This window comes from Seriola dumerili, unplaced genomic scaffold, assembly GCF_002260705.1.
Source record: "Seriola dumerili isolate Sdu_G_001 unplaced genomic scaffold, Sdu_1.0 BDQW01000393.1, whole genome shotgun sequence".
NCBI classification, from domain to species: Eukaryota; Metazoa; Chordata; class Actinopteri; order Carangiformes; family Carangidae; genus Seriola; species Seriola dumerili.
In genome coordinates this window covers 760,449-786,466 of record NW_019174648.1, presented here as the reverse complement: position 1 = coordinate 786,466, position 26,018 = coordinate 760,449, and the positions used below count along the sequence as shown (strand labels likewise).

Below are 26,018 nucleotides of genomic sequence, written 5' to 3'. Positions count from 1 at the left end.
TCAGTATCCTTTTATTGTTCTAAAAATAAGCTTAAGTTTAATTGAAATACCTCAGCTGTAATTTTTAATTTTCATTGCTCCTCTTCTTTGCATACATTTACATAACTTCTAGTAAACATCAGATAGATTGTCTTTACGTCCCTGTGCTTCCACCATGAAATTGGCTAGATCAAACCATATTACTGCCTAAAATCATTAAAAAAAATACTTTAGTGGTAATACTCTTCTGTGTTTAGATTTTGTGACTCAAAACAAGCCAAAAGTCTTCGGGTGTGATAACATTTTCTCTTTTAAATCCTCACTGGAAAGCCAAAAATCTCTGCGTGTGCCAAAGTAATCACTGTCTGAGTCACATTACCATTGATCAACAACATTGGAAAGATATTAGTAAAACTCTTTCCCATTAAGGTGTTGTTGCTCTACTGTGTGTTGCTATATATATATATATATATATGTGGAGAAACACATGTTATTATCTAAGTTACATCACAGTTCACTGTAACCTCTACCTGAGAGTCTGTCTGGTAATATGTAGGAAAAAAAACTGAACTAAATATTAGAAATAGACAGAAAAGATAGATTAAGAAAAGAGTAAACAAATGTATATATGTTTCACAGTGCCACATACAGTAGGTTTGCGGTTTATCACGATTTACATGCTTGTTTTCAGTCTCTATATCTGCATGAGCGTGTGTATTGGTTGCGTGTTTATGCACACGTGTGTTTCTGCTTCAATCAGTCCACATAGATATCCATGTTGAGGGTGGGTGTGTGTGGGTAAACAGTGATGGAGGAACTGCTTCTCTTTGACCCACTTACAGTACCTGATTGATACAGAGCAAAGTGCACCTCTTAACCCAGTGACACTGACCTTCATCTGCACAATTTACAGTAACATTAAAGGACCCTGAACACGTGGAACAAAATCCATTTATAAACTGCTTATTATGGTAGAACCATTTATGAACTTGTACATAGGCTATGACTGGCTGTTTTTATTCCACTAATGACACTTTCACTTCACTTTGCCCTATTTTAATAAAATATTCAAGTAATAACACATCTGTGTGTTTCTATTCAAGGCTGGTTTATTCATAAAGCACCACTCAGACACAGGATCATTCACAGTGCTTTACAGAGGCAAACGAAAGCAAAAATGAAAATAAATACTCAAACATGTGCAAAGAAGTACAATGTGAAATTACAGGGCTCTAAATTCAGAGCTCTAAAAGGAGGAAATGTGGTTGTTTCTTCTCCTTTCTGTGTCAAGAAGTTGTTTTTTCAACCTTTCCTGGCTGGTTCAATAAGTAGAAACAACATAAGTTATCTATATATGTCAGAGGGCCTGCTTCGATTGTTTACATCCAGTTTGACCTTTTTTCCTTGATGTGAATTTCACATGACCTTCCTCAAAGACTTCTGATTGTGAGGTCAGGGTGAAGTAAGGGGCAAACAGAAAAAATGGTTTATGAAACTTGCAATGCAGAGTTCAGACAGATCCCTGAATGCATACCAGATAGAAAATACACAATAAATACACATTATATATTGGAAAAATTAATCTTAAAATAGAGACAGTGTTTCAATTGGTCAAACATCTATTTATTTTTCTTAAGAAGAAAACCGGTGACAAAACAAACCAGATTTGTCTTCTGCTGATGGAAACGTTATGCACCATTTTAGTGAACAGTGCCATCTTGTGGATGTTTTGCATTAATGCATTTCCTGAGATTTCTGTGTCGTGCTGTAAATTAAGTTAAGTAAAGGGATGTCTTTACAATTTGTAAAAGATGCTGTAACAAAATGAATGAATGAGATGAAATAAATGATTTTTTTTGAGATTGTGAATTACAAAGAAGTATGAACATACAAGGAAGTATGAACATACTTCCTTGTACTTTTATATACTTTTGTTTTCTCTTACAGGGATTATGATCCACTGCTTCTCTGTTGGGACCAAGCTGTGAAAGTTTTTCGCAATAGCAAATAAGTCAGTTTCCTAAATGTTGAATTTCTCCTTTAAACTTCTGTTCAGTAGCAGTTCTGGAGTTTTCGATCATAGAACATGGTCTTCTTAGCTCCCTAGCTTGTCTACCGTGACTTAAACCGTTTAATCTCGACTTTGGAAAAAAAACAAAAACTAGTTTTTAAACAAAATCATCAAAAAAGACAATAAATGAGGTTTTAGAAAACATGCATTTTATTTTATTCTTCATCGTCACTCGTAATAAAAATTGCATTCTTTTCCACTCCACTCAACAATTCTGTTTTCTTTAACATACAACACTTGTGTATCTTCATAATCCCTTCATTTTGTTTTGTTTTTTTATATAAGACAGGCCAGTGGCAGCCCTTTCTTTTTATTATAAATATTTACAAAATGCAAAAGTTCAGACTGTAAACAGCAAAACTGTCACATCATACGACCTTTACAGTTACATCCAACATGGTCGATAAAAAAAAAAGAAAAAGAAAAAAAAAAGAAAAAAGAAAGAACGAATATACAGACAGACAGAAGGAAGAAAATATTCATCAGATGACTGTGGTTTGAGGTTCAAAAACACAAATCAACCAGTGCTTAATCCTAAAGTTATCAGTTTTCTTAAAAGGTTCCCATGATGTTTAGTCAAGTTTATGAAGCTACTGCAGAAGTTTAGTTTGAGTTCCCCCGGAGTTTACTTTTAGCTTAGTTTAATCAAATTACTACTTACATCAAGTTGGTTATGCTGCTCTCAAGTGTCGTAAAATGCTTCCAAAATTACCTGCAACCTTTTATAGTGACTATGAATACAGCAATCAGCACATTCACCTTTCCACCAGATTAGAGTCACAGTATAATAATGCCACAATAATTCAGAATATCAGGACGTAGGGACTCCCCTCCCAGCTGCACGGCCCATGGTTCACATTCGGCAGCTGCCTTTTAAAGTGCTTTAACAGGGATGGTGACGATCTGAAACCACAACAACTTCCTCCTTCCAGTCTCAAGCTCATTGTGGTTAGCCGCCAAGCTGTAGATCAAACAAATGACCCATCATATCCACCCCCTTTTTAAGTCTCTTTTCTCAGTTCTTCCGCTCCTGAGTCTTTAGCGACACGTGCACGACTCGGCCACCATGTCCTCCAGCTCCCTGTAGTCCACCTTATTCTTGTGCACAACCAGCACGCTCATGGGCATGTACTTGTAAGGCACGCAGGACGGAGGAGGGACGTCCCCGACGCCCAGGTCGTTGATGACGGTCTGGATGATGGCGTGGTTGGGGGAGTGGTAGCCGTAGTGGAGCAACCTCGGGCAGTCGCCCTGACAGAAGCGAGGGTTGTACACCGGCGGGGCGATGAAGTGACCCCAGCCGAGCTCGTCGAAGGAGAGGCGGAAGGAGTGGAGCTTGCAGCGGTTCTTGGGCACGCTGGTTTTGCGTTTGTAGTTGGGGATCTCGGAGATGATGGAGGCGGAGGGGGAGGTGGAGAAAGAGGAGGAGGAAGTAGGTGCGTTTTTCAGGGCGTCCAGTGAAGGATCTTTCGCCTCTGAAGAGTCTTTGGAGCGACGGCGCCGGCGAAGCGAAGGGTGCCACTGCCCTATTCGCCTTATGATGTTCTCCCCTTCACCCCCCAACAACTCCCCCATCCAGTCCTTCACTTCCCTCTCCTCCTCCAGGTACAGAAGAAGGGACGGGACTTCGAGGTGAGGTTCCTCTCTCGGTCTTCCTCTACGACGAGTCTGCCACCAGAGGCTGCCGTCCTCTTCAGCAAGCCCAGGTTCTGTGCACCGGTACTGGGCAGTGAGGATCAAGTGTCCCCCCTTGCCCCGGTCCTTCCTCTGTAGGACGTGCCCGGTGACGTGTGCCGTGATGTCCGTCTCCGTCCACCGCTCGTGGGGCTCCAGAGTGACCAGGCTCTCCGGTCCCAGTGAGGTGATCTGAGCTCTGCAGCGGGGCGGCTCAAGGGCCTGAGTGGTGCTTGAAGTTGTGGTTGAGGAAGAGGAAGGAGAGGATGAAGAGCGGAGATGGATGAAAGAGGCTTTGATGAGCTGCTCCGAGGGAAGAGTGTCAAGGTTGTACTGTACTGTGAAGGTGTAGTGGGAGTCTGGAAGAGAGATGCCCATAATTAATGACTGACACACTCAGTCCCTCTCAATACAATTTTGGTGAAAAGATGTAATTATATATAAATAAATAAACGTTTTAAAAACAAAATGATCTCCAAAAAACATTTAAAAAAATGTTTTAAAACTAAATCTTTTCTTGTATTAATGCCCATCACTGCGATACGCCAATGGTAGAAACTTATGCTGTCGCCTCTGGACCACATTGTAACCAACGGAAAAACTGGAGTATCAAAATAGATAGCTGATTAGCAACAGCAAGAATTAAAAAGAAAGAGGGTCCTCTGCTTTCACTTCAATCATTATCATTAAAGTAAAAAGTGCTCTGAGAAGGCATTATTTGGCCTCCGTATTGTTATGAAGTTGGATGTGGGCCGCAGACATTTTTGAGATTTTCAAGTGGGCCAGGAGTTGGAAAAGGTTGGGAACCACTGGACTAGATGCCTCATTACACTGAAACATGAAACAAGAGCTAGAAAAAATGAATTTGCAAGAAATCAAGGTTAATTCAGACAAGTCTGTGCCATCGTTAGCCGATAACGTAAAGTATTCTCAGCTTTCGTGTGAACTATCATGCCAGATTTGGTGTCATTCTTTAAAAAGATCACCATTTTTTGAACCTAATCTATTTATGCAATGTCCTGTTCATCTAAACTGTGTCAGAAAATGCAAGCGAATAGTGGTACGGATGATCGGAGCCCTCACATGGTTATGGAAGACACACAGAAAGCTAAAACAATCAGCAGTCCAACTATTGTATTGGATGGCTGCCATTTTTTTTTTGGTGGTGGGAGGGTTTAAAACAATATAATAAGTAGCACAGGGAAATAAAAAAAAGTCTCATGAAATGTGTTTGGAATCAGTGTATGAAACATAATAAGTTAATAGAGCATTTTTGGACACGAGCTGGCAGTTTACCGACATGTATAAAAAGTTATCCCTCTGCCAAAATAAAACACTTCCGGTCATAAAACGCTGAACCACCTGTTGCAGAGTCGGACCCAGTGGCTGGGTTGTGATTGCCTCTGGAAAATAGATTAGACCCAGATCTTTAGGAGATTAGTAAACTGGCTCTTTCACCTCTCGACGCTGGCAAGTAGTGCACCGTAGACGCCGTGGGTCTCAGCAGTCGGACCGTGTTGGAGCCGAACTTCCGGTGCTGTTTAGGCCTGCCGTCCGGTCCAGCCGCGCTCCGGTACAAACTCAACATGAACTGCACGTTCTGGTCCGCTTCCTGCTCGTGCGTCAGAGGCCGGTGATGCGCGCCAGAGAGCTCGGAGGCCATTTTTTGCCCGGTGCAGGTAAAAGTCAACAGGAGGATGAAATAGGACAGGACGCAGACACGCAGCGCCCTCATGTTGGTTATAAATCCTCTGGTGCTAGCGAGCTCCACCAACGAGGCTATGACTGGCAACCATCCTCAGCACGGCCGAGGGCGGGATTTACAGGCTCACCTGTTCACCTGCCATTTTGGTCACGACAATCAACTTCCTGAAATTGACGGTGACCCCAATTAACCCTTCGGATATGCATGAGCCGCCCACAGGACCGCGAGGAAGCCACTGGATTGGGTCGGTAAAGGTGCTCAAATGTACATTGAGGCAAATGTGAATTTTACATGCACTTAATATACATTCTGATATTTGATTAATGTGTTCTTTGCTGTTATCCTCTGTATCCTACTTTACAGAAACAATATATATTTTTTTTGCATCCATAGTTTCCAGGTTAACTTTGCACAGTGTGTGTTAATTTTAAGACAGCCAGGATAATTAATAATTAATAAAAATCCAGGTTTAATTCAGGAAAAGCAAAATGTGTCACTCTGTTTTACTAAATCAAGCTGATACTCGGATTGTAACTGTAAATTAAAACACATAATTTGATGAGATGAGTTACTATATACCCCAAAGGTTTCTTTTTGATAAATTATTTGTGCTTAAATATACCTTTATTCTTTAATTCAGCATCATTTTAAATAATTCAAACGTTGCTAACAAGTCAGATTTTTTTTCTATCCAAACTGAAACAAGAAAAAATGTTCTTGTTTTTTGCATTTTTTTCTTTAATTTGACCAATAATCACCTGTAAAGGTAAAGGTTTGAATGGATTTTGATACAATGGTTGAAGTGTCTCCTTGTTTGTAAATTTATTGCTCAATAAATCACACACACACACACAAAAAAGGTCTTTTGCATGGATGTAGTATGAGACCTTAAGATTAAGTGGTTTTATTATAAGTCTGTTGTTGATCGCATCAGCGCCATCAGGTGGTAGAATGACACCACTGCACCAGTTTCCACAAGGATCGTTTCATTTTTCTGCAAATAAAAAACTTACTCCATCAGAATGAATTAAAAAAATATTGTATACATAGTTGCTTTGAGGAAAAGTGACATGTGCTGATTCCTTGGGGTACCCCTTCAAAAATAACTACAACATGCTTCAAGTTTCAGCAATGGGAGTAATTTGTGACTTGCTCTGTTGGTCTTTGGTTTCATCTTGCATCTTTTTTTGCACTGTGGTGTAGATTTTATATTTAGACAACTCCCAAACTCTGGCTATTTCTGAAGAGTCTGATTGCAGTGTTTTCATATGCTGTTTGTTTGTACTTGGATAATTTGAAGCCTTTGGGATCACTGAACTTCTGTTGAATGAATTGTTCTCAACAGGGACGAGTTGAACGAACGACATCCTGAAAACATAAAGCCTCCGGCCACGGGTGTCACCGGTGGCGTGGAGGAACGGTCGTCTGATCTGACCAAAACAACCTCCTCGTGGTCTGGATGAAAGGTGAGATGTCTGGACATGTTCACATCTGTCTCCCTTTCTCTTTTGATTCTCTCTATCTGCCTCTCTTTACTTGTTCTTTCTCTCCACACATGCAAAGATAGCCACTCGTTCACACACACACACACACTCAAATAAGTGCCACTGCAGTGTGGTGGCATTCCACAACAGTGATTATCTCCAATCCCGATCTTCCCAGTCTGCAGAGGGACTGTGGGAAAACTACAAAGGAGACAGACAGAAAATGGCCATAAGAGCTGCTGAGGCTGAAACACATTTAAATGTTTATTCCAGACACAAATTCACCAATAAAGGCAGAAGTGACTGTTTCAGTTTCAACTTTAAAAACCAGAAATTGTGTAGAAAGCTCCACTTTTGAGATTTGGACTGATGATGTGCGTATTATTTACACTGTAATGCAGCTTTAATAGCTACCCAGGGAAGTTTATGTACAAAACAGAAACCATTTTGAAGATGTTACATATTTGTTTATAGGGAAAATCAACCATTTAAAACCAACTTTGCTTGAAGACTGCATCTTTTTAAATGACTAGTTCAACATTTTGAGAAACAGTAGCTACTTTATTTCAGAGAGGAGATGAGAACATTGATATCAGTCATGTCTGTATGTTAATGGTGCAGTCAAACAAGGAAATGAAGAGCAGGAAAACCTCCTGTTATTCTGACTTGGGATTGTCCAAGTATCATTACAGTGGCTACAATGGCTGCTAGCCTTGTGGTCACACCATTTAAATGGCCTAAAATAGCTTCTTTTTTTTTTTGCAGTGTACGGAGGGGTTCATTTACAAGTGAAACTAAATACAGTAAAGATAAACTCAGTTCAAATGATCTAAATCAACAGTATGAGTTGTTAATTTAGGATTTTATTTTGATGCAACTGCCAGCAATGTTGGTTTTGCAGCCGTTTTTCCAGCAGTTTTGGTGACACAGTTTCCTGTATTTGTTTTCACCACTTGGGAAATATCTTTGCTGATAGAAATTTTCCATATCAATGACTCTGAATTACAACTCGGAGGCTCAGCTCATTAGCTTTGTTGTTGTTTTCCTCCATAAGTCTTTATGGTAGGCTAGGCTAACGAGGTAGGGACCCCGAACTTAACACACAGACATGAGAGTGGTATCGATTTTATCATCTCACTCTGGAAAAGAAAGTAAAAAAGTCGAGTAGCTTTCAACCCCACCATATGGTCCTCATTGGTGAATGGAGATGTTTAGTTGCCGTGTTAATAAATGTTTGAAAAGCACCAGATGAAGATATAAAGATATTGATTCATTAATCCTGGCTGCTTAGACATTGTTTACTCCATCATGGGTGTTTAGCAGTGGATTTCAAATGAAACTCACGTACAGGGTCATGAAGCAGTTAAATAGTGACACCCTAACATCTATCATCTCAGCAAGCTCCATTAAGGAACTCAATAACTTATCAAAACATAATTATTGATAATAAATTGTTGCAAGAGAGCTTAAATAAACTTGCGCAAATTGTATAACTATAGCTTATTATCACTGGAGTGGGAAATTAACAAAAATAGCAGTAAGTTTGTCTTATGTAACTTTTGAGAGCTTGTAATTGCTTGTTTAAATGAGTCTTAATATGGTGGTTAGACAAGCAGACTGGTATGATTGGTAAGGCTTCAGAAATGTGTGGGACGTGATACCAAATGTTGTTGTTGGCCCGGGGGCTCGTGTACTGTAGGTGCTCATGCTGCAGTTCTGCAAAATCTCAGTGTGGATGGATGAGGGCTTTGACAATCTTTGCTTTCACATACAAAATGAGAGTTACAGCAGTTTGAGGACAGAATGATAAAGTCTTTGCGCTTTGTAATAGTCCTAATTCAGTTGTGAGCAATTCACAGATTGACTGAGAAAGACCAGGGATGTTTGTGATTGTAATTCTAGTGGAAAGAAAGTAATGAACTTTTCAAAAATCAAGTTAAGTGCTTCACACAGAACAGTACATCAAAAACTAAATCACGTTATAGCTTGCTACAGTGCAGCAGGGCAGCAAAATGAACCAAAATCATAAGATACAATTAGATATGGACGATTAGATATGGAGATGAAAGCTAAGCTATAATTTTGAGTTGGTCATCAGTGCTTAAAATGAACTGATGCTGTGTTTCTGGCTCTATTTGCCGCCGTGAGCCAACCTGATGTTATTACAATACCGCGGTTGTTGCCCTGGCAGCCCCTCCCCTAAACGTCGCTTATTGGATACTCGCATGCAGAATCTCTCTGCTTATTGGTAGACCTTTCTGTCAATCACATCCCGCTGTTCGAATAGTGGGAGGGGCCTGCCTACCTCTCCTTGGGAAAAGTTTTCCCAAAGTTTGCAGCTACGTCAATTTAGCGACTGTAACACCGGAAACATTTGATGTAGGCGTCAAAATAAAAAGCGTTAAACTTTCTTCTTTTGGGGAAATAAGCGGGTCAGTAGCTAGAGATATTAAACGAAACAACCGGTAGATTTACGTGATTAAAATACAGAGCGAGATTGAAACCGTAAAACATGCTAACGTCTACTTTTCCTTAACGGTTAAACTCCTTGACCGGAAGTTTAAAACGAAAAGTTGGCCATAACTTCGACGAGCTTGACGCTGGCCAAAACTTTTTGCCCTCCCCCTCTTCCACTCACTCCCTCCGTCCTTCCACTCATCCATCCATCCGTTCGTTGTTGTCGTTACAGCGGTGATGGAGAAGCCAAGGGACCGCTACCGGCGCCGCTAAGCTAGCAACATCTCAGCCCGGCTAATACACCGAGAGGAAGAAAAATAGAGAGAGGGAGAAGGGAAGAAGAAGAAAAATAACGGATAACGGACCGGAGACAGAGGATGGAAACGGTTGAGCAGCTCGTCTCTTTCCACCACATTCAGGTCCAGTTGAGCGGGGGCGCGCCTTGGGGGTTCACGCTGAAAGGAGGACTGGAGCACGGCGAGCCGCTCATCATCACTAAAGTAAGTTGACCATAACTGTTGACGCTATTTTCATTGATATAAATGTGAAAAATCTCAATTTACAAGCCTGTGCAGTATAAATAAGTACATTTATGAAGTACTCTACTTATTTTAGATACTTTATTCTTGTTTTTAACGACATTTTAGAGGGAAATATTGTACTTTTTACTTCATCCCATTTACTTTACTGCCTTAATTACTTTATAAATATAAGATTCATGCATACCACACATATGAAGAGTAGAGCTGTACCTAACGATTATTTTAAAATGAGGGTACAAAATGGAAAATGCTTGTGTCAAATTATATTGTTTTGACTGTCCAAAATCCAAAGATATTCAGTTTACTTTCATGTGTGACAAAGAAATGCATCATTACATTGACATTTTTTATTCGATCATCAAAATAGTTGCTGATTAATGTTCTGTCCATCAATTAATCGACTAATCCTTGTAGCTCCACCAAGAACTGAAATGATTAGTCCACTGACAGAAAATCAATTGGCAATTATTTTGATAGTCTTTAGCTTTATTAGCTTCACCTCAACCAGCTACAATTCTGCTTACACATAAATGCACAATGATATAATGTTATATTCACAGGTTTACTGTACTTGGAGTGAGTTTATGTAAAGTATTTTCTTAATGTTTATGTAAATATTTAGCGTCTTAGCATCATATTTTCATAATATCACTCTCACATTGACAATAGGAATTGCACTATGTAAGGATGTGGTTGTTGCAGAACTCTAGCTCCACCAAAACAGCAATTGTGGTTAGTTTGCAGGCTTGTAAGGCTGCTTCCTCATTTCAGTCTGCTTGTTGGCCGCTTGCGTTCAACTTTTCAACTCAGAAACTGCTTTTTTTTTAGACATCAGATTTGTAGCTTCACTCCTCCTCCTCCTCCTCCTCCTCCTCTTCTGCAGAGAATAAAAAGTTATCGCCCAAAGCGAAAGCAAATATCCGGTGCCGGTTGATGTTTGTCAGCTGTCACTGTCCATGAATAAAAAAAAAAGCCCTCTCGACATAATCTAATGCAGCGGTTGGGCTCTCAAATTTGGAGGTCAAAGGGTTCCCACAGGGGTGCTAAATGGGGTTCCCAGGGGGGGATCCCCAGCGAAACGAGGCTCTGTTCATCTTCCTGTTCATTCACCGGACGGTAAAAATTCCCCCGAGCGTTGACAGACGACTAAAACCACTCCAGTCGGGTGTCTGTGGGAAATGAAAGGCTGTTATAGTGTTTGTCACATATGTTAAAGGTTATCGACCCTTTTTGCAATAGCTTCCATTGACAGCATCCTCATGATTCAACTAAGAAACCAACCAGTATGGGAGTTGATAGATCTGCAGAATGACATGTAGTGTGGTCTGCAGAGCTGTAAGAGGTTAGTGTTACTTTCAGGTGTGTGTATTGGGGAAGTGTGAAGGCTTTGCAAGAGATTTAATGTGTCCTTATAGATTTTGACGTGACCTCTTCTTGTGCGATAAAGTCACGGGGGCCGCCGTTTCCTCCCAGCCTCTTCTCACGGTTTCACGCTGCGGGCGGTGAGCTGCTGGAAATAAGGAGGGTGTCTTTTGAATTACTGCAAGTAATTATTGGTGTGTGTTCTGCTGGGGGTGGTCTGTGTGTGTGTGTGTGTGTGTGTGTGTGTACGTGCGTTCAGTCCAGTGCATAAGTAGGCCGACTGACATGCAACCTCTGCCTCTCTCTCTCTTTCTCTTTCTTGTACCGTCTCTCGCCCACGGTGATGAGAAGTCGCAGCAGCAGCGGTGTAAATGTTGGCCGGTGTGCATCCATATTCACCACAGCGCCACAGCAGGGAATGGAAAAGCCTGGCTCAGTCATCTGGAAACACACACACACACACACACACACACACACACACACACACACACACACACACACACTAAGTCACACACAAAGTCACACACAGTAACACAGCCCCTGGGAAAATGTGACTGGGACTGCTAAAGGAGATAAAAATCAAACCGTGGTCTATGGCTGTTTTGTGTCCAGTGGCTAGTTTAAACTCTCACACGCACGCGCACACATGCACACGCGCATGCACGAACGCGCGCATGCACGCACACTCACTCACTCAGAAACACACACAATGAAGTAGCTCAGGCGGTGAGCTCTGAACAGGGAACTGTGGTGCAGAAAAGTGTTTAATGATTAGGTGTTACGTCCTTGAAGGGAAGCTGAGAAAGGCAGGAGCACAGAGGGAAGGTAAAGATGAGGTTCGCATGTGTGTGTGTATATGAAAGACAAGAGTGTATAATGTGTTTTAGGTTAAGCGAGGGTGAGAGAGAGTTTCCAGCAGCCTCTGAACAGACGTTTACAGTGTCTGTATGGACCACAGCTGAATACAGTCATAATCCTCTCACTTCCGAGAGAGAGCCATGAACAAATGTGTGTGTTTGTGTCAGATTTCAGATGCCAATTTTAATGTAAGACTTTATTGATCCCTGGGGGAAATTCACATGTCCGTCATTCCTGAGAGTCAAGCCAGCAGCATTAATCGCTGAAGTCATGGATCAAGCAAAAAAGGCAAAGACTTGCTGCGAACAACTTCTCAAATCTGGGGACACTGTTAATCAGACAAAACAAGACATTTGAGGCCATTCATCTATTTTCTGCCTCTTAACCAGATCTGGGTCGTGGTGTTAGTGGGCTGAAGGCCGGGTTGTACTCCACTGTATGTGAATGAAAAAGAGAGCTAGAAAGAAGCAGCTAACCATCGGAAATCGTCGGACACAAACCTCCTAATCTGCCATTGGAAGGTGTCGCACGTTCCCCGAAGCTCCATCCATCCATCCATACATCCAATCATCCATCCACCCAGTCATCTGACAAGTTCTTTGGATGGAGTATACTGGCAAAAAAAAAAAACACAGAAAAATCAGACCCCATTTTCCCCAGCTACTACCTCCCACTCCTCTTAGGGGATCCTGAGGAATTCCCAGGTCAGATGAGATATACACTCCCTCCAGCATGTTGTGTGTCTGCTCCAGGGTCTCCTCGCTCTCTGAAGTGTCCACAGTACCTCCATTTTATAAATAGTTCATCAAAAGAAGTGAACTGAACAATCAATAATGAAAATAATTGTGTCTTGCAGCCCTTTATGATATAATTACTTAATGTCAAGTTGAAAAAAAAATGGCCAAAGTGAAGTGCAAGAGTGAGTCTGCTGTTTTTTTTTTTGAGGCAGTTGTGGACACGTGTAAGAGCGTATAAATGTGCCAACTGCCCCTTCAAGATGTTCATGTTTTGGGGTGTGTGTGTGTGTGTTCGGGGCCCTTATGAGAGTGTAGTCCTCTGCTGGAGGGGGGAGGGTGGCTTCCCCCAGTCTGAGACAGCACGGGGATATAAGCCATTTGGTCAACATTCCTCCAGGAGCATAACAAATTACTACTGTGGTGTGTGCGTGTGTGTGTGTGTGCGCGTGTGTGTGTGTGTGTGTGTGAGTGTGAATGGGTGTGGAGATTATGTGTGAGTATATGTGTGTGTGTGTGTGTGCGTGTGTGTAGTCCCCATACATGTAATTCTCTAAATTGAGCACTTGTTTTCTTTGCAGTCAGTGATCAGTGAGTTTAAGGTTTTATCTGCTCAGCAAGTCAGCCTTTAGCTTTGCTACTTACTCAGCTGTTCAGTGGGTCAGGCTGCCAGCCTCTTGGCAAGCTGTTAGCCAGCCAGTCAAGTTATTAGCCAGTCAATAGTAGATTAAATGGAATAAAAAATACATTAATACAACCAAATAAACATTAGCTTTACGTACAAATGTGTTTATCTGTGGTAATTCCCGGTCTTGACCCTCCTTCATGTGAACAGCCCTAGAGACATTCAGACATATTTTAGTGTTATTTATCATTTCAAACACTTCCATTTGTCATCGTTTTGTGACATGCTCTGTGTCTTTTGCCAAACGTGGTTGAGATGACGAGGTGGTGAGTTGCCTCCATTGTTGTGTTCGACAGAGCAGCTGCTGCTGAGCTGTCAGCTCGCTTTCATATGTGGGTTTAAGATCTACTGCGAGCTCTCCGGCGATCCGTGCCGTTTCTGTGTCGTTAGATTACATTGGCTCATGACATTTGCCAGGTTGCAGCGAGGTGGTGCCCTTAAAGCAATCATGATTCAATGATAAATGACAGCTGCTAAGTTTTTTTTTTGATGGTTCCCAGAGCTTGTCTTGACTCGAGTGCTTTTCCCACCAGACCCCTGCAGATCAGACCAGACATGTCCGCTATCTAAATGAGCATCAGACTTTACATGTTGTACGAGAGTCTGTCTTAGTGGACTGAAGCAGAAGCTCACTGTTGTGCAGCCTTCATTATCTCCATAGTTTTCATTGTCAGTGATGTAAGAGAGATGAGGGGAGTTGTTATAAGCTGCTGTTTGTTTAAATAAGGCTGCATCTCTCTACGCCTCCGATGATTCAATATATATCTAAATACATACAATACATTAATCATAATCAAGGTTCACATTTGAAATAATCTTGTTATTGATTTTAAGTCACTCATAGATTTAATGCAAAAAAACCCCATCAGTTAGAGATTTCAAACATAAAAACCTTTGCTGAAAGTGGAACAATCAGAGGTGGTTGTGATCTTGTCTTATTAAAATGAGATTTGTTTGATTTTATCTCAGCAGACCAACAGGATCTGGATTTAATGGGTTTAGACAACCGAAAATAAATTCAGTTAAATAGCTAAATAAGACGTGATGCCCTCTGTTGTTGTTCAAGTTTGAAATATGGTGTTGCACAACTTCACCTCAACTAAATTCAAACAGGACTCTCTACATGTGGCTGTGAAGCAAGTTCTGGACGAGTCTCCCAAAGAGTTTTTGTTGTTTTCTATTTGCGGTTGGATTTTTTTTTTCTTCTTCTTCTTGTTCTTCTTCTTCTTCTTCTCCGGTCGGACATCAGGCCGTGTTTCTTGTGGGGAGCATTCCTGCAGAGTGTGTTTCAAAACAGTGCGAGCGGCCGGGAACTCGGTCGAGCCAGAACGGGCCAACAGGGATGAAGACGATAATCCTCCTCCTCCTCTCGTCCCGCTGTTGACAGTAACAGAAATCCAGGGATTTTACAAAAGAATGTTTTGACATGTGGTCGAAGGTATGCAACCAAATGTCCTGGGTTGGTAAACAGCTCTGCGTGTGTGTGTATGTGTGTATGTGTGTGTGTGTGTGTTGTTCCCTGCATTCCTGTAAAGGTAGCCTCCAGTAGCAATCTGCTCTGCGGGGGGTAGATGAGGATGCCATCAGATAGAGATGCTATTGTCCCTACTGTGTGTGTGTGTGTGTGTGTGTGTGTGTGTGTGTGTGTGTGTGTGTGTGTGTGTGTGTTGTTTCCATGTCCTCTGCCCTGACTTGCTTTTCTAACTGTCCTAACTAACCAAAAACATATGTCGTGCAGCAACATAGTACACAATAGAGCATATTGATGAGAGAGAGAAAGAGTGTATTCAGGTTTCCAAGAAATCACATTGACTTTTTGCATTTGGAGCAGGATGGAAAAAGGAACATTCAGTTTATTTTTGATAATCATTTAATCATATCAAGTCATTTATGAGGCAGAAATGCAATAAAAGGTCACCAGTTCCTACTTTTCAAACATGGATATTTGCTGTTTTATGAGTTTTCAGTAACACAAAACTTGAGCTGTAGAGTCAGACAAAACAAACATCTGTGGGAAAACATGTGGTCATTTTTCACTAAGTCATAGAAAAAACTGTCAGTTAAGGAGGAAAATAAAAATTGAGCAGTGAAAATAAGCTGTATTTTATAGCACAGCCAAAAACATGTACTTGAGGTGTTTTTTTTTTTCCATTTTTGTTTATATATTGGATGAAAAATGGAAATTTGTTCACAATTTTGATGTATAAGGAACTGGACTCAGTCAATTAGGTATTTTTAATTAGAGAAATAAGTATTTAGTCTATAAAGTATCAGAAAGATGTGACTACCCAGCACACAAGGTGACGTCCGAAAACCCAAAGATACTCAATTTAACTAAACTTTGTGCAGAAGAATATTTGTTTTTGGGTAAACCCCAGCAAATCAAATACCTGTCAAATCAGGTAACTTTGTCCAGTTAATCCAGAAATATACAAAAATCTGAAATAATGGCAAAATCTTTGGTCATAGACGAGTTTCTTAATTTGTATCGTCATACAGCCCGGCACTATTTGAAGGCACAGCTGCAGTAAAGCGTCGAGAGCATGGTCGATTGAATTGTGGTCGACTCCTGAGGACGAGGTTCAGTTTTCAGTCCTGGGATGATGTTTGTGTAGCTACTTGTTCTCATGAGGCGAGCTGTCAGACATGTCCAGTGTTAAGATACTTGAAAATCTTTGAATCTCATTCACTCAAACTCCAAACACTTATGCAAGAATGTGATGGGAAAATTGCTTTAAAATCATCTGACATGGGTTGAAACTGTAGAGATGAAATGAAAGGAAAAGGAAACTGTTCAGATTGAATGATGGAGGGAAAAAGAGACACGAAGAACGAATGAGAGAAACAGGGAGAGGCAGAAACATGAAGAGGTGATGGAACAGAGTCATCACACTGAGAGTTGGTGCTTTGTTGAGATAAATAATCGTGGGTGGATCAGTTGCAGGAGCCTGAAGCTTTGAATAGGTGAAGTGTGTGTGTGTGTGTGTGTGTGTGTGTGTGTGTGTGTGTGTGTGTGTGTGTGTGTGTGTGTGTGTGTGTGTTGGGGTGGGGTTGGAATGTCACTATCTCTGATCTGTGGAGCCTTTAGCTGTTTCATTTAGGCTATGTCTGGACCCTCACACACACACACACACACACACACACACACACACACCCTCTTTGCATCAGTACTTCAATGTAGTGACCCTCAACCTTATTGCAGTTGCAGTGTGTGTGATACTAAAGCTACATGAGAGATAAACGTCATAGTAAAATCATGTGTGTGTGTGTGTGTGTGTGTATGTGCATGTGCATGTGTTGGGGGGGTGAAGAAGTCGTGACCCGAGGCTGCTGCAGTTGTTATTGTTTTTGTCCGGCGTTCTGCACCCCCCCCATCCCTTTTACCCTCTCACTGGGGTCGGGGGGGGGGCAACACACTCACATGCACACACACCCCAGCCGTGTTTGCTTTACTCAGATTTCACCAAATTGCATCTTCATGTGACGGAGAACAGTTTTTGAAACCCCTGTTGGGGGTTTTGTGTTCTGCTGATTTGCAGCTTTTCGACCTGCAGCTCCGTGTTTGTTTGAGGCGGTTCGTCAGATGAGACCGAGAGCAGGTTGCTGGACGTGAATTGTAGAAGAAATCCGTGCTGGAATCCTTTTCGGTAAATGGTGTGACAGCTCTGTGTGTTCAGTAGAAACCCCTCAGTGTGATTCAGATCCAAAGGCCGGAACGTGTCTGTCCTGCTGTCCATGAGTGAACACGTAGAGCTCATTGCGTCGGCTGTTTGCTTTATACAAGTTCAGATTTGGCGTGTGACTCTTACGGAGAGCTGAAATGAAAGTGTCAGAAATGAGAAAACCTCATTCAAAACCCAGTTGACATTTATAGGAGTATTTCACAACTCGGGATGACCAGGTGTGAAAGTAGGCGGGGTTTGAAGTGAGTCATATTTCACAGTCCATGTTGTCCAGTGGGAATATTTGAATGATATCTAAAGAGTCTGTTCAGGTTCTTTAATCCCACCTTCTTCCTGGTTTTGGTTTCTCTTTATAACATTTTCCACCAGCCGCGCCGCAGCTATTACGTTTAACGCTTCGACATTAGAAGCAGTTTCTGAGCCGTTATGTTGGATTAAGAAGAGCTGTTAGAGGCATCTTTTTTTTTGTGTGTGTGTGTGTGTTTATATGTTTACAGTTTATTGCAACGTAGCCATGCCTCAAACCAAAGAATGTACCCCACACACACACACACACACACACACACACACACACACACACACACACATTCCACCATGCAATGTGGTCCGCTCTCGTTGCTACCCTGGCAAAGCGGCTCCAGTTTGAGGTCCAACGTGACACAGAACTCTCTTTGTTTACTGGATCCTCTCTTGTCCTCGTCCCTCCCGTCTGCCCTCGGTGGCGTCTGACGGAAACATCCTTTCATCCCCTCCGTCTCTCTCTCTCTCTCCCCCGACGTGGGTTACTCTGCAGACGTTAAGTGGGATCATGCGAGTCATAACTTCCCTCGCCGTCCTCTCCTGGTTGGACGTGGGGCGAATGGAACTTGAGTGGGGAACCAAAATGTGGGGACAGTGGGTGGCTTTCCCAAATTGTTTATTTGTGAATTCAGTGTAATTTTGGTTTTAAAAGCTGATTAAAGCTGCTGATAATCAATATTGAATCTCTCTCTTCCTGTAAATAAGAAGGATTTAGCGTCTTTGCCTGAATTTAATTCTTTCCTGAAACAAGAAAACCCTCTGAATTACCATTTAAACCACCGTGAGCCGCAAACATTGTACAGAAATCCACACTAATTACATACTGTTAACATAAACAATTTATTATGGCTATAGCTGGGACACTTGAAATGGCCTTCAAATGAATTTGAAATGATGGAAAATTCTTTACATCGTCCTAAAACGTGCAAAGACACGTTTATTGTTATAGATGTGGTATGGGAGAAATCAGCGGTGGACAATGCACCATCCAAGTCATCATCCACAAACGTCAATCTCACTGGAGTCTTATGTTTCCTGCTCCGTCAAAGACTTATTACCTCTGCAGAAGGAAACCAGACAGAGCAATAAAAACCACAAATCCTTGATACAAATAGCAAGACAGCGCAGTCGAGAATGGATCTCCTGTTCATTTTATTTTATTTATTTGTTTATTTGATAGGGACAACACATGTTAATGAACATCAGTACAAAATACACGATGTAAACATGCCGGATTGTAGCAAAAATGCTAATTAACATCCGTAGTCCCTAGGCAGGTAACATAAAACAAAAATCATTACAATTTTTTGATTTAATTGATCCATATTTATCATGAAGTTCAAATGAACTTGATTGAACCACTAATTGAGGAATAAATGAGCAAGCTGCTGGTGTAAAAGTCTAATTTTCAGTAATTTCTCGGGACAATTTAGCTGCAAAGCTTCAATGGAAACATTCAGATGTACTGAGTTTTCCTTTAAGGGTGGAGGGGGGAGTCCAGGGTGTGATAGGGAAAATGGAGGAAAGATGGATGAACTGGCAGAGGGAAAGAAATGTAAGGAGGATGGCAAGTGAGGATGGATTTAAGAGGATAAAAAGGTGCACGAGAAGAACAGACCAAGACAGGATGCATAAAATGGCAGAAACGATTTGATTAAAACAGAAAAGGCGGAGCGGGGGTTGTCTCGGGGCTGCTGTAGCTCCAGGCTGATAGATGGATAATAGATGGATGCGGAGATAATGGATCAAAAGATAGAGGGGGTGGAAAAAACAGGGCAGCCGGGGCAGAGTTCGTGGTTTCAGATTTCTGGACACTCAGCTGCCAGATTGACTCTTTCCTGCCTTTTTGTCTGCGTTTATGATTCCCTCAACATGTCGCACTCATCATGAAAGTGATCGCTAAATTACTGTCAGCTAATTATCATCAAGAAAAACCCTTAAACACCATTAAACCTTACAGCTGGGAAACTTTTCTTTTCCGATGTGATAATCTATGACTCATGAAATACTTGAATCAAAGCCCAGAAGGAGAAAAAAACATTATCGTTTGAAATCTGACAAAGCAGCTTTGATCTGACAGAAATAAAAATATACACAATTGTCCCCCCATAAACACACAAAAGCACGTCCAGAGACTGAGGACAAGTCAGCGAGCGGCAGGCTTTGGTTGCGACGGCAAGGTCATTTAGTTCAGATTAACAAGTTAATATTTCACCTGCATTTAAGTGTGTGTGTGCAAGATAAAGGGACACACACATACATGCACACACACACACTAACACAAAGTCTTTTTTTTGACATTGATGGATCATTGCGGTCCGTCTCTGCTCCCACCAGGCCGCCGACCTTTTAACCTTCGCTATTGTCAGCGCTGGTCACCGGATCTAATGGCTTCCATACTTCACCAGAAACACACACAGCCAGGGATGTGTGCGTGTGTGTGTGTATGTATGTGTGTGTGTGTGTGTGTGCGTGTATATAAGTTAGAGTCAGGCTATTTAAACTAAATTCATGATGCATTGTCTGATTTACCCTGATAACAATCCTGATAACCTTTTTTTTTATTACAGGAATGTGTTGCTTTTCCTGACGACAGACTTCTGGTGTTTGTTCTTATCAATTAGCGCAGGAGCAGTTCTAGTAATAGTTCGGCGTTTAGGGAAGTGCATTTAAACGAGCTCTCTCTGCAGGTGAGATAAGAAGATTGATATCAGTGTGATGTAAAATACAACGATAGGAGTCTACAGCTGAACGTGTGGGTCAGTATGAGCCGAGATATGTTTTATGTTTTCACGAGCTTACTGAAACGTCCTGAGTCTACTGTCAAATTAATTTTAAACCTGTTGTGGTCAAAAGGTCAGTATGTGTCATACGTCTCCATGGATGTTAAAGAAACACTGTAAAGACTGTTTTCCTGCCTGTGTATGTGTGTGATTACGTTTCGCAAACATCACAAGAAGAGTTAAATAACCAGAGAATAGTTTGCTTTGTGTGTGTGTGTGTGTGTGTGTGTGTGTGTGTGTGTGTGTGTGTGTGTGTTGTGGTGGATCATGGGAGTTGGAGGCCGGCTGTATTTTATGATGTATAGATCTAGATGACGGCTGAGGGTTAAGGTTCGACAGGTTGGCGTTTGCTCAGGGTCGGAGGTTAGAGCGGCGCTGCTGCGCTCCTTGCGCTCCTTGCGCTCCTTGCGCTGAGGATTCTGGGTAGTGGTGCTTTGATGTGGCCCGACTGCTTAGAGACTGTAATGAGGGGTTTGTTTTCACAGATTAAGTGGGGATTTTACCGTATTGCTTGAGCTTCGGGTGGTAAGAACATCTTTCCAGAGGAGTTTCTGCGCTGGATTTCCCAAAGATCACCTGTCAATCAAACGCTGTGGGCGGCACAGTCACGTCTGTTTTCTTTGAATTTTCTAGTGATGAAGTTTCTTCTCTTCGTCTTTTCATCCTTGGCAGCTAACACTGGTTATCCTCACTGCTCAGCTCTTGATTCAGATGTGTTTTCTTGCAAACTGAGTAAAAGCAACCGTTTTAGTGGTGAAAACTTGTTATATAGGCTCGTAAAGTTTGCATGTTTTTAGAAGCTAAAGACATTAAAAGTTACATTCAACTTCATTTATGTGTTCTTCCTCAAGTTGCTCCTTTACGATATGAATTTAACACCAGATTAAGGCTTGTAGAAAAGGCTGTAGCAGTGGGTGTTCATCACGACACTTGTGCATTTAGATTCAGATGTATTGAAGACATTGGTGTCTCCTCCTGAACTTATACGGCGCCTGAGGCAGGAACTGTGTGAAACTGAAACACCAGAAACTGTGTGTTTTTTTTTTTTTTGTCAGTATGTGATCGAGCAAAGCAAAAAACGTGTATCGCTACAGTTTTTTTGGCACTTCTTCAAGCGCAAGTGCCGGGAGGAGGGGGCTTTTAATTTGAATTTAAAATATTTAGTCTCGTCCTGGGAGTGCGGCTAATAAAAATATACGGGTGGAGGAGACCCACCAGAAAGTGGCCACAGCACATTTTAAATAATTAGTGAAAATATTCAGGATTGAAAACAAACATGAGAAACCACTGAGCCGGCCGAGTGTTTAGATATATAGGTTTGTATATAAGTGGAGAAACGCTTGAACTGTCTTTAATAAACGTCACATAGACACTTTACTCGGCAGTATGGAAAGTAAGGGCGGCATTGCTCTTTAATGTTTTCTAAAAGTATGTACAACTTTCCTACACCACCACAGTGCATCCACCACAACCTAACGTTGCAAAGTTCTCATCTTTACGCTCTACAGTGAACGCATCTCAGTGCAAATGAAAAGGTTGCAGTGTGAAAAATCATTTGCACTCACTTTTTATTATCTATTAATGTGCTGATTATATTCTTGTTGAACTGATTAACCGTTCAGTTAATAAAAAAATCACACAGCATCAAATTTTTGTTATTTTTGCTTGAAAAATGACTGAAATGATCAATCATGTGTAAAAATGTCTGATCTTTCAAATGACTAACGCTTGCAGCTCTTGTTCATCGTTGTAGCTCTTCCATCACTCAACACAAGTGCTTCCTCCTTTTTAGTGGCTTCAACGGTCCATCCAACACTGCACCAGTAGAGACACCTGCTATACCTGCTGTTTATTTCCTGCTGAAATAAAACAGATACACACAGATTTAGGGATAAAAAGGCGACTCAGTCAAGAGATCTGTGATGGCTGAGAGTTAAAAATCAACATTGAAATATTTTAAGATCAATTCTCTACTTGAATACTACGACTGCAACCTTAAAAATGCCTCCCAATCAGAGACTTAGTGAAGAAGGCAACAGCCTAGACTCAAGAATCTCCTCTCATAATTTCTTAGCATTTCTTATCACGTGTGAGAGATTTGGATGGAAGGCAGCGTGACGGAGAGAAGCTTGGTGACTGAAGAAGAACAAATAGAAAACGTGTGAGCTTCCTGGTGTGGAGGCCAGTGGAGGCCAGTGCGTCTGAAGTTGTGGTCAGTCGGAGCCATGAGAGGCAAACATCTTTTGGGGTGGGGGTGGTGTAAAAACATGGAAAAGCATTCCTACTCTGGTTAAAACAAAACACACACTGTTAACCTAAGATAGAGAGAGAAAGAGAGAGACAGAGAGAGAGAGAGAGCGAGGAGGGGAGTGACTTATGTTCACAAGCAAGTGAGCGTTTACTCACATGTTGGTGTTAATCCATGTGACTGAGCTCGCAGGATGTTTCTGTGGTTTCAAGTCTGAAATCAGGATGTTAGTGATTAATGGGTGATTAAGTGGATTTTGATGGATCAAAACAAAATGTTGGTGGGATGTTGTTTGTCCATCCCTGAGGCGCTGGTCTCGTTTTCTTTTGCTTTTCCTTTCCTTTCCTTTCCTTTCCTTTCCTTTCTTATCCTTTCCTTTCCTTCCCTCCCCTTTCATCCTTGTTGTCACTCTCGTATTGAATCTCCTCCAACTGTGTCAGTGACCCAGGGTCTCCACTCCTCTTTAGGGGCCACAACGCTGCGTCTTCGCCCCCAGAAAGAGCTTCTCTGTCTGGGGCATCATTGTCTTGTTTGCTCCCTTTAATGTTTCCATGGAAAGGCCATTTAAGGACAACTCACACCCTGCTTGCAACATCAGGGATCAGTGGACCTGGACGCCAGCACTATACATGCAAACACACACACACACACACACATTTTTAGCTGCTGGTGCTTTTTGGTGTGAGCGTGGGAGATTTTTTCTTTTTCCATCTCTGCCGTTCCCCTCCTCCCGCCCTGATAAAGAAGGCCTTGTGTGAGCGTGGGTGTGAGGAAGGGAGGAGAGCCTCACAAGGCTCAGACTGGAGGGCAGAGGTTGATGAAGGGTGTGTGTTTCTGTGTGTGTATGTGAGAAAGAGTGAGGAAAAAGAGAGCTTATTTGTCATGTATGCATATGTTCACATTCCTGTTTTCCCAAATGGAGAATAGCAACCTTTAAATTTAAAGGTGCCTGCTTTACTTTTTTTAATTTTCTCTCTTTTTTTATATCATATAAATTATTATTATTATTATATATTGTTGTTTTTCATTTTATTATTTTCATTACATTCCCCCTATGATTATATTTATATTACATCATTAACGTCCATTATGCTTTCCCTTTCACCCTCTCTCTCACACACACACACACACACACACACACCATATTCTATTCCTTTCCGATATCTCTATAAGTGTTTATTGTTTTTGTCATTTACATGTCTGTCCATGATGTGTACCCTCCGTGTCACACTTGTTTTTGTTACGCAAAGTCACTTGATAGAATAGAAAATAAAACAAATAAGACAACTGCAGTCAAGCATAAGAAGAAGGCATTAGGAACGTAATGTAAGAAGCCGTCCCAGAAGAAGTCTGAATGCGTAATAGATGATTAAAGAGATTGAGCGTTAAGGGGATTAGATGAGTTAAGACGACCTCAGACCTACCAAGATGTTTCTGCGTGCACAGTAAATCACTGAGTCACTGTAGATTGACTCCTCACAGTCGCCATGCACAAGTTTAAAAAAAAAACGTTATTGTGACGACGGGGCGAGGAAGATCATGCCAATCAGTTGAAAGCTCCAGAACCTGTGGTGGGATTGTTATTGTTACGGCTCGTCTGATCTGGCTGATCTTATTTGCTTTCTAAAAATACCTGATAAAGTCTTAAAGATCTGAGCTAGCCTTCTGGAGAGACGCAAGATTTCCACAACGTTACCTCAAATAAACTTCCTTCTTTTTTTGTTGTGATGCCTTTAAAACAGTTTCCACACGGTTTTTTAAAAATCTTTTCCCTCATATCTCTGCTTCTTAATGATATGTTTTGATGGCTGTTAGCAACAGTTTTTCCTTTTTGATAGTAAAGTAAGAACCCATTAACGTCTCGGGCAACAGTCTCCAGCTTCTTTATCTACAGGAATATTTTCTGCCCATTGAAGTACACAGTCAAGTCAAATCAAGTTAAGTCAGTTTTATTTATAGAGTGAGTAATCACATTTTTATCAAAGGACTTTTTGAACAAGTGTTGTTTGGACTGTTTCTAGTGAAGAATGTGGATGAAAATCAACGTCTTTTCTGACATTGATCAACTTCCAGGCGCCACCAAGTCCTGACAGGACCGGCACAGAGAAGCGAACCTCCAGTTCTGGACTTGGTAGAGCCTTTATCTTCCCACACACAAGTTGAGTTTATGTTGTAAGCTTTGCATTCACAGTCCTTGACCTCATTCTGGAGAGTCGGTCAGGCACCGAGTGAGTCAGAGTTGTGGCAGCCCCTCGTCCGGCAGTGGAAATTAAGGTGAATTCAAACACTGTCAGAGCAGGAGATGTGGGAGAAACCGGGCTCCACCTCCAAAAAAGAACTGGCAGCATCGACCTCCAGCTCCTCAGCCATGTTTCCATGTTGCAAACCGCTGTTTCTCTAAATTTATTTCTCAGCTGGGACACAGGCTTTATGTTTAGGAGCTAGGACAATAGCAGCAGCATGAAGCTGGTGTACAGCAGGGGGTCCCGGGAGCTTCTTCTCCTCCCCCCCTCCCTACCCCCTGAGGGTCTTTGTCCCGGGGGGCTAAACAGAGCCGTGGGGGTCCCTGCAGGGTTTCTGAGCATGTGTCGACCTGTCAGGTTGACGGCTCTATTTAGGCCCGAGCCGACAGTCAGGAGTCGAGCGCCGTTTAGACGTCACTCAGTGTGTTTACATGCACAGAAGTAACCAGGTTACTGCGAGAGGACAGGGAGATGACTCATTTGAGAGCGAGGGAAGAGGCGCTGGTCCTGGAAGTATTTTTCCCCAACTCTGAATTTTAACATTTTTCTGAATGTCCCTCAGGATAGAAACAAACTCTCTCAGACAATGTTACGACCCAAGAAGTTTCTTGGTCAGTTTCTAAGATGTCATGATTTTTTAGCACGGTAGATGAGTTTTTACTACTACAATACCCATGAGGCTTGGCTGCCATCGCTGTGAAGTAGAAGCTGATCAGAGAGGTAACAAATTCAAAACACTTTGTCGCTGTATCTGTGAACAAGTCGCAGCAGAATTAATCCAAACTTGACTCAGAACAGATGTTTTTCACAGCTTCTCCCGCTCTGCAACTTAATATGTCTGAATCTCACAAATAGTCAATCAATCAATCAATCAATCAATCAATCAGACTTTATTTGTGTAACACTTTTCATACAGGTTGGTGCAGTTCAAAGAGCTTCACAGATGACTGATTAAAAAAAGAAAAGGACAAAATCAAGTCAGAAAGCCGACAATGAGACATGATCAAATAGATTTAAAAAGCTATAATAACATTAGAAAACAAAAAACATAAGAAAAATTAATAACAAAACAACATATAAAATCGATTAAATTACAATTTACAAAATAGATGCAATAAAATACTGATTTAAAACCATATTTAATTAAAAGCCGGACTGAAGAGACTCTTCCATCCAGCACGAAACCTGAAAGCTGCCTCGCTGCGCTCAG

The 26,018-nt window shown here is 41.6% G+C and overlaps 2 protein-coding genes across 2 annotated transcripts in view; one reads left to right on the top strand and one right to left on the bottom strand.

Annotated features, from left to right (window-relative positions):
• Positions 1–3,088: 3,088 nt before the first annotated feature.
• Positions 3,089–5,363, bottom strand: bmp15 (bone morphogenetic protein 15). Its single transcript, XM_022761272.1, has 2 exons — positions 5,183–5,363; positions 3,089–4,083 (listed from the first exon to the last, which is right to left on the bottom strand). Exons 1-2 carry the CDS (start codon positions 5,310–5,312, stop codon positions 3,089–3,091), a joined length of 1,125 nt encoding a protein of 374 aa, XP_022616993.1. The 5' UTR covers positions 5,313–5,363.
• A 4,352-nt stretch (positions 5,364–9,715) lies between these two features.
• The window catches only part of LOC111233468 (protein Shroom4-like), a 26,288-nt gene continuing 9,985 nt past the window's right edge, over positions 9,716–26,018 (top strand). The window contains exon 1 of the mRNA XM_022761290.1: positions 9,716–9,870. Coding sequence (XP_022617011.1) covers positions 9,748–9,870 — 123 coding nt within the window. The 5' untranslated portion in view covers positions 9,716–9,747. The remainder of the gene's footprint in view (positions 9,871–26,018) is intronic.

Bases quoted from the DNA above. Each gene is read 5' to 3' on its own strand.
- bmp15 (XM_022761272.1), bottom strand. From the start codon at position 5,312: ATGTTGAGTTTGTACCGGAGCGCGGCTGGACCGGACGGCAGGCCTAAA. The intron at 4,084-5,182 runs GTGAAAGAGCCA...TCTCTCTTCCAG, and splicing joins CTACTTGCCAGCGTCGAGAG to ACTCCCACTACACCTTCACA.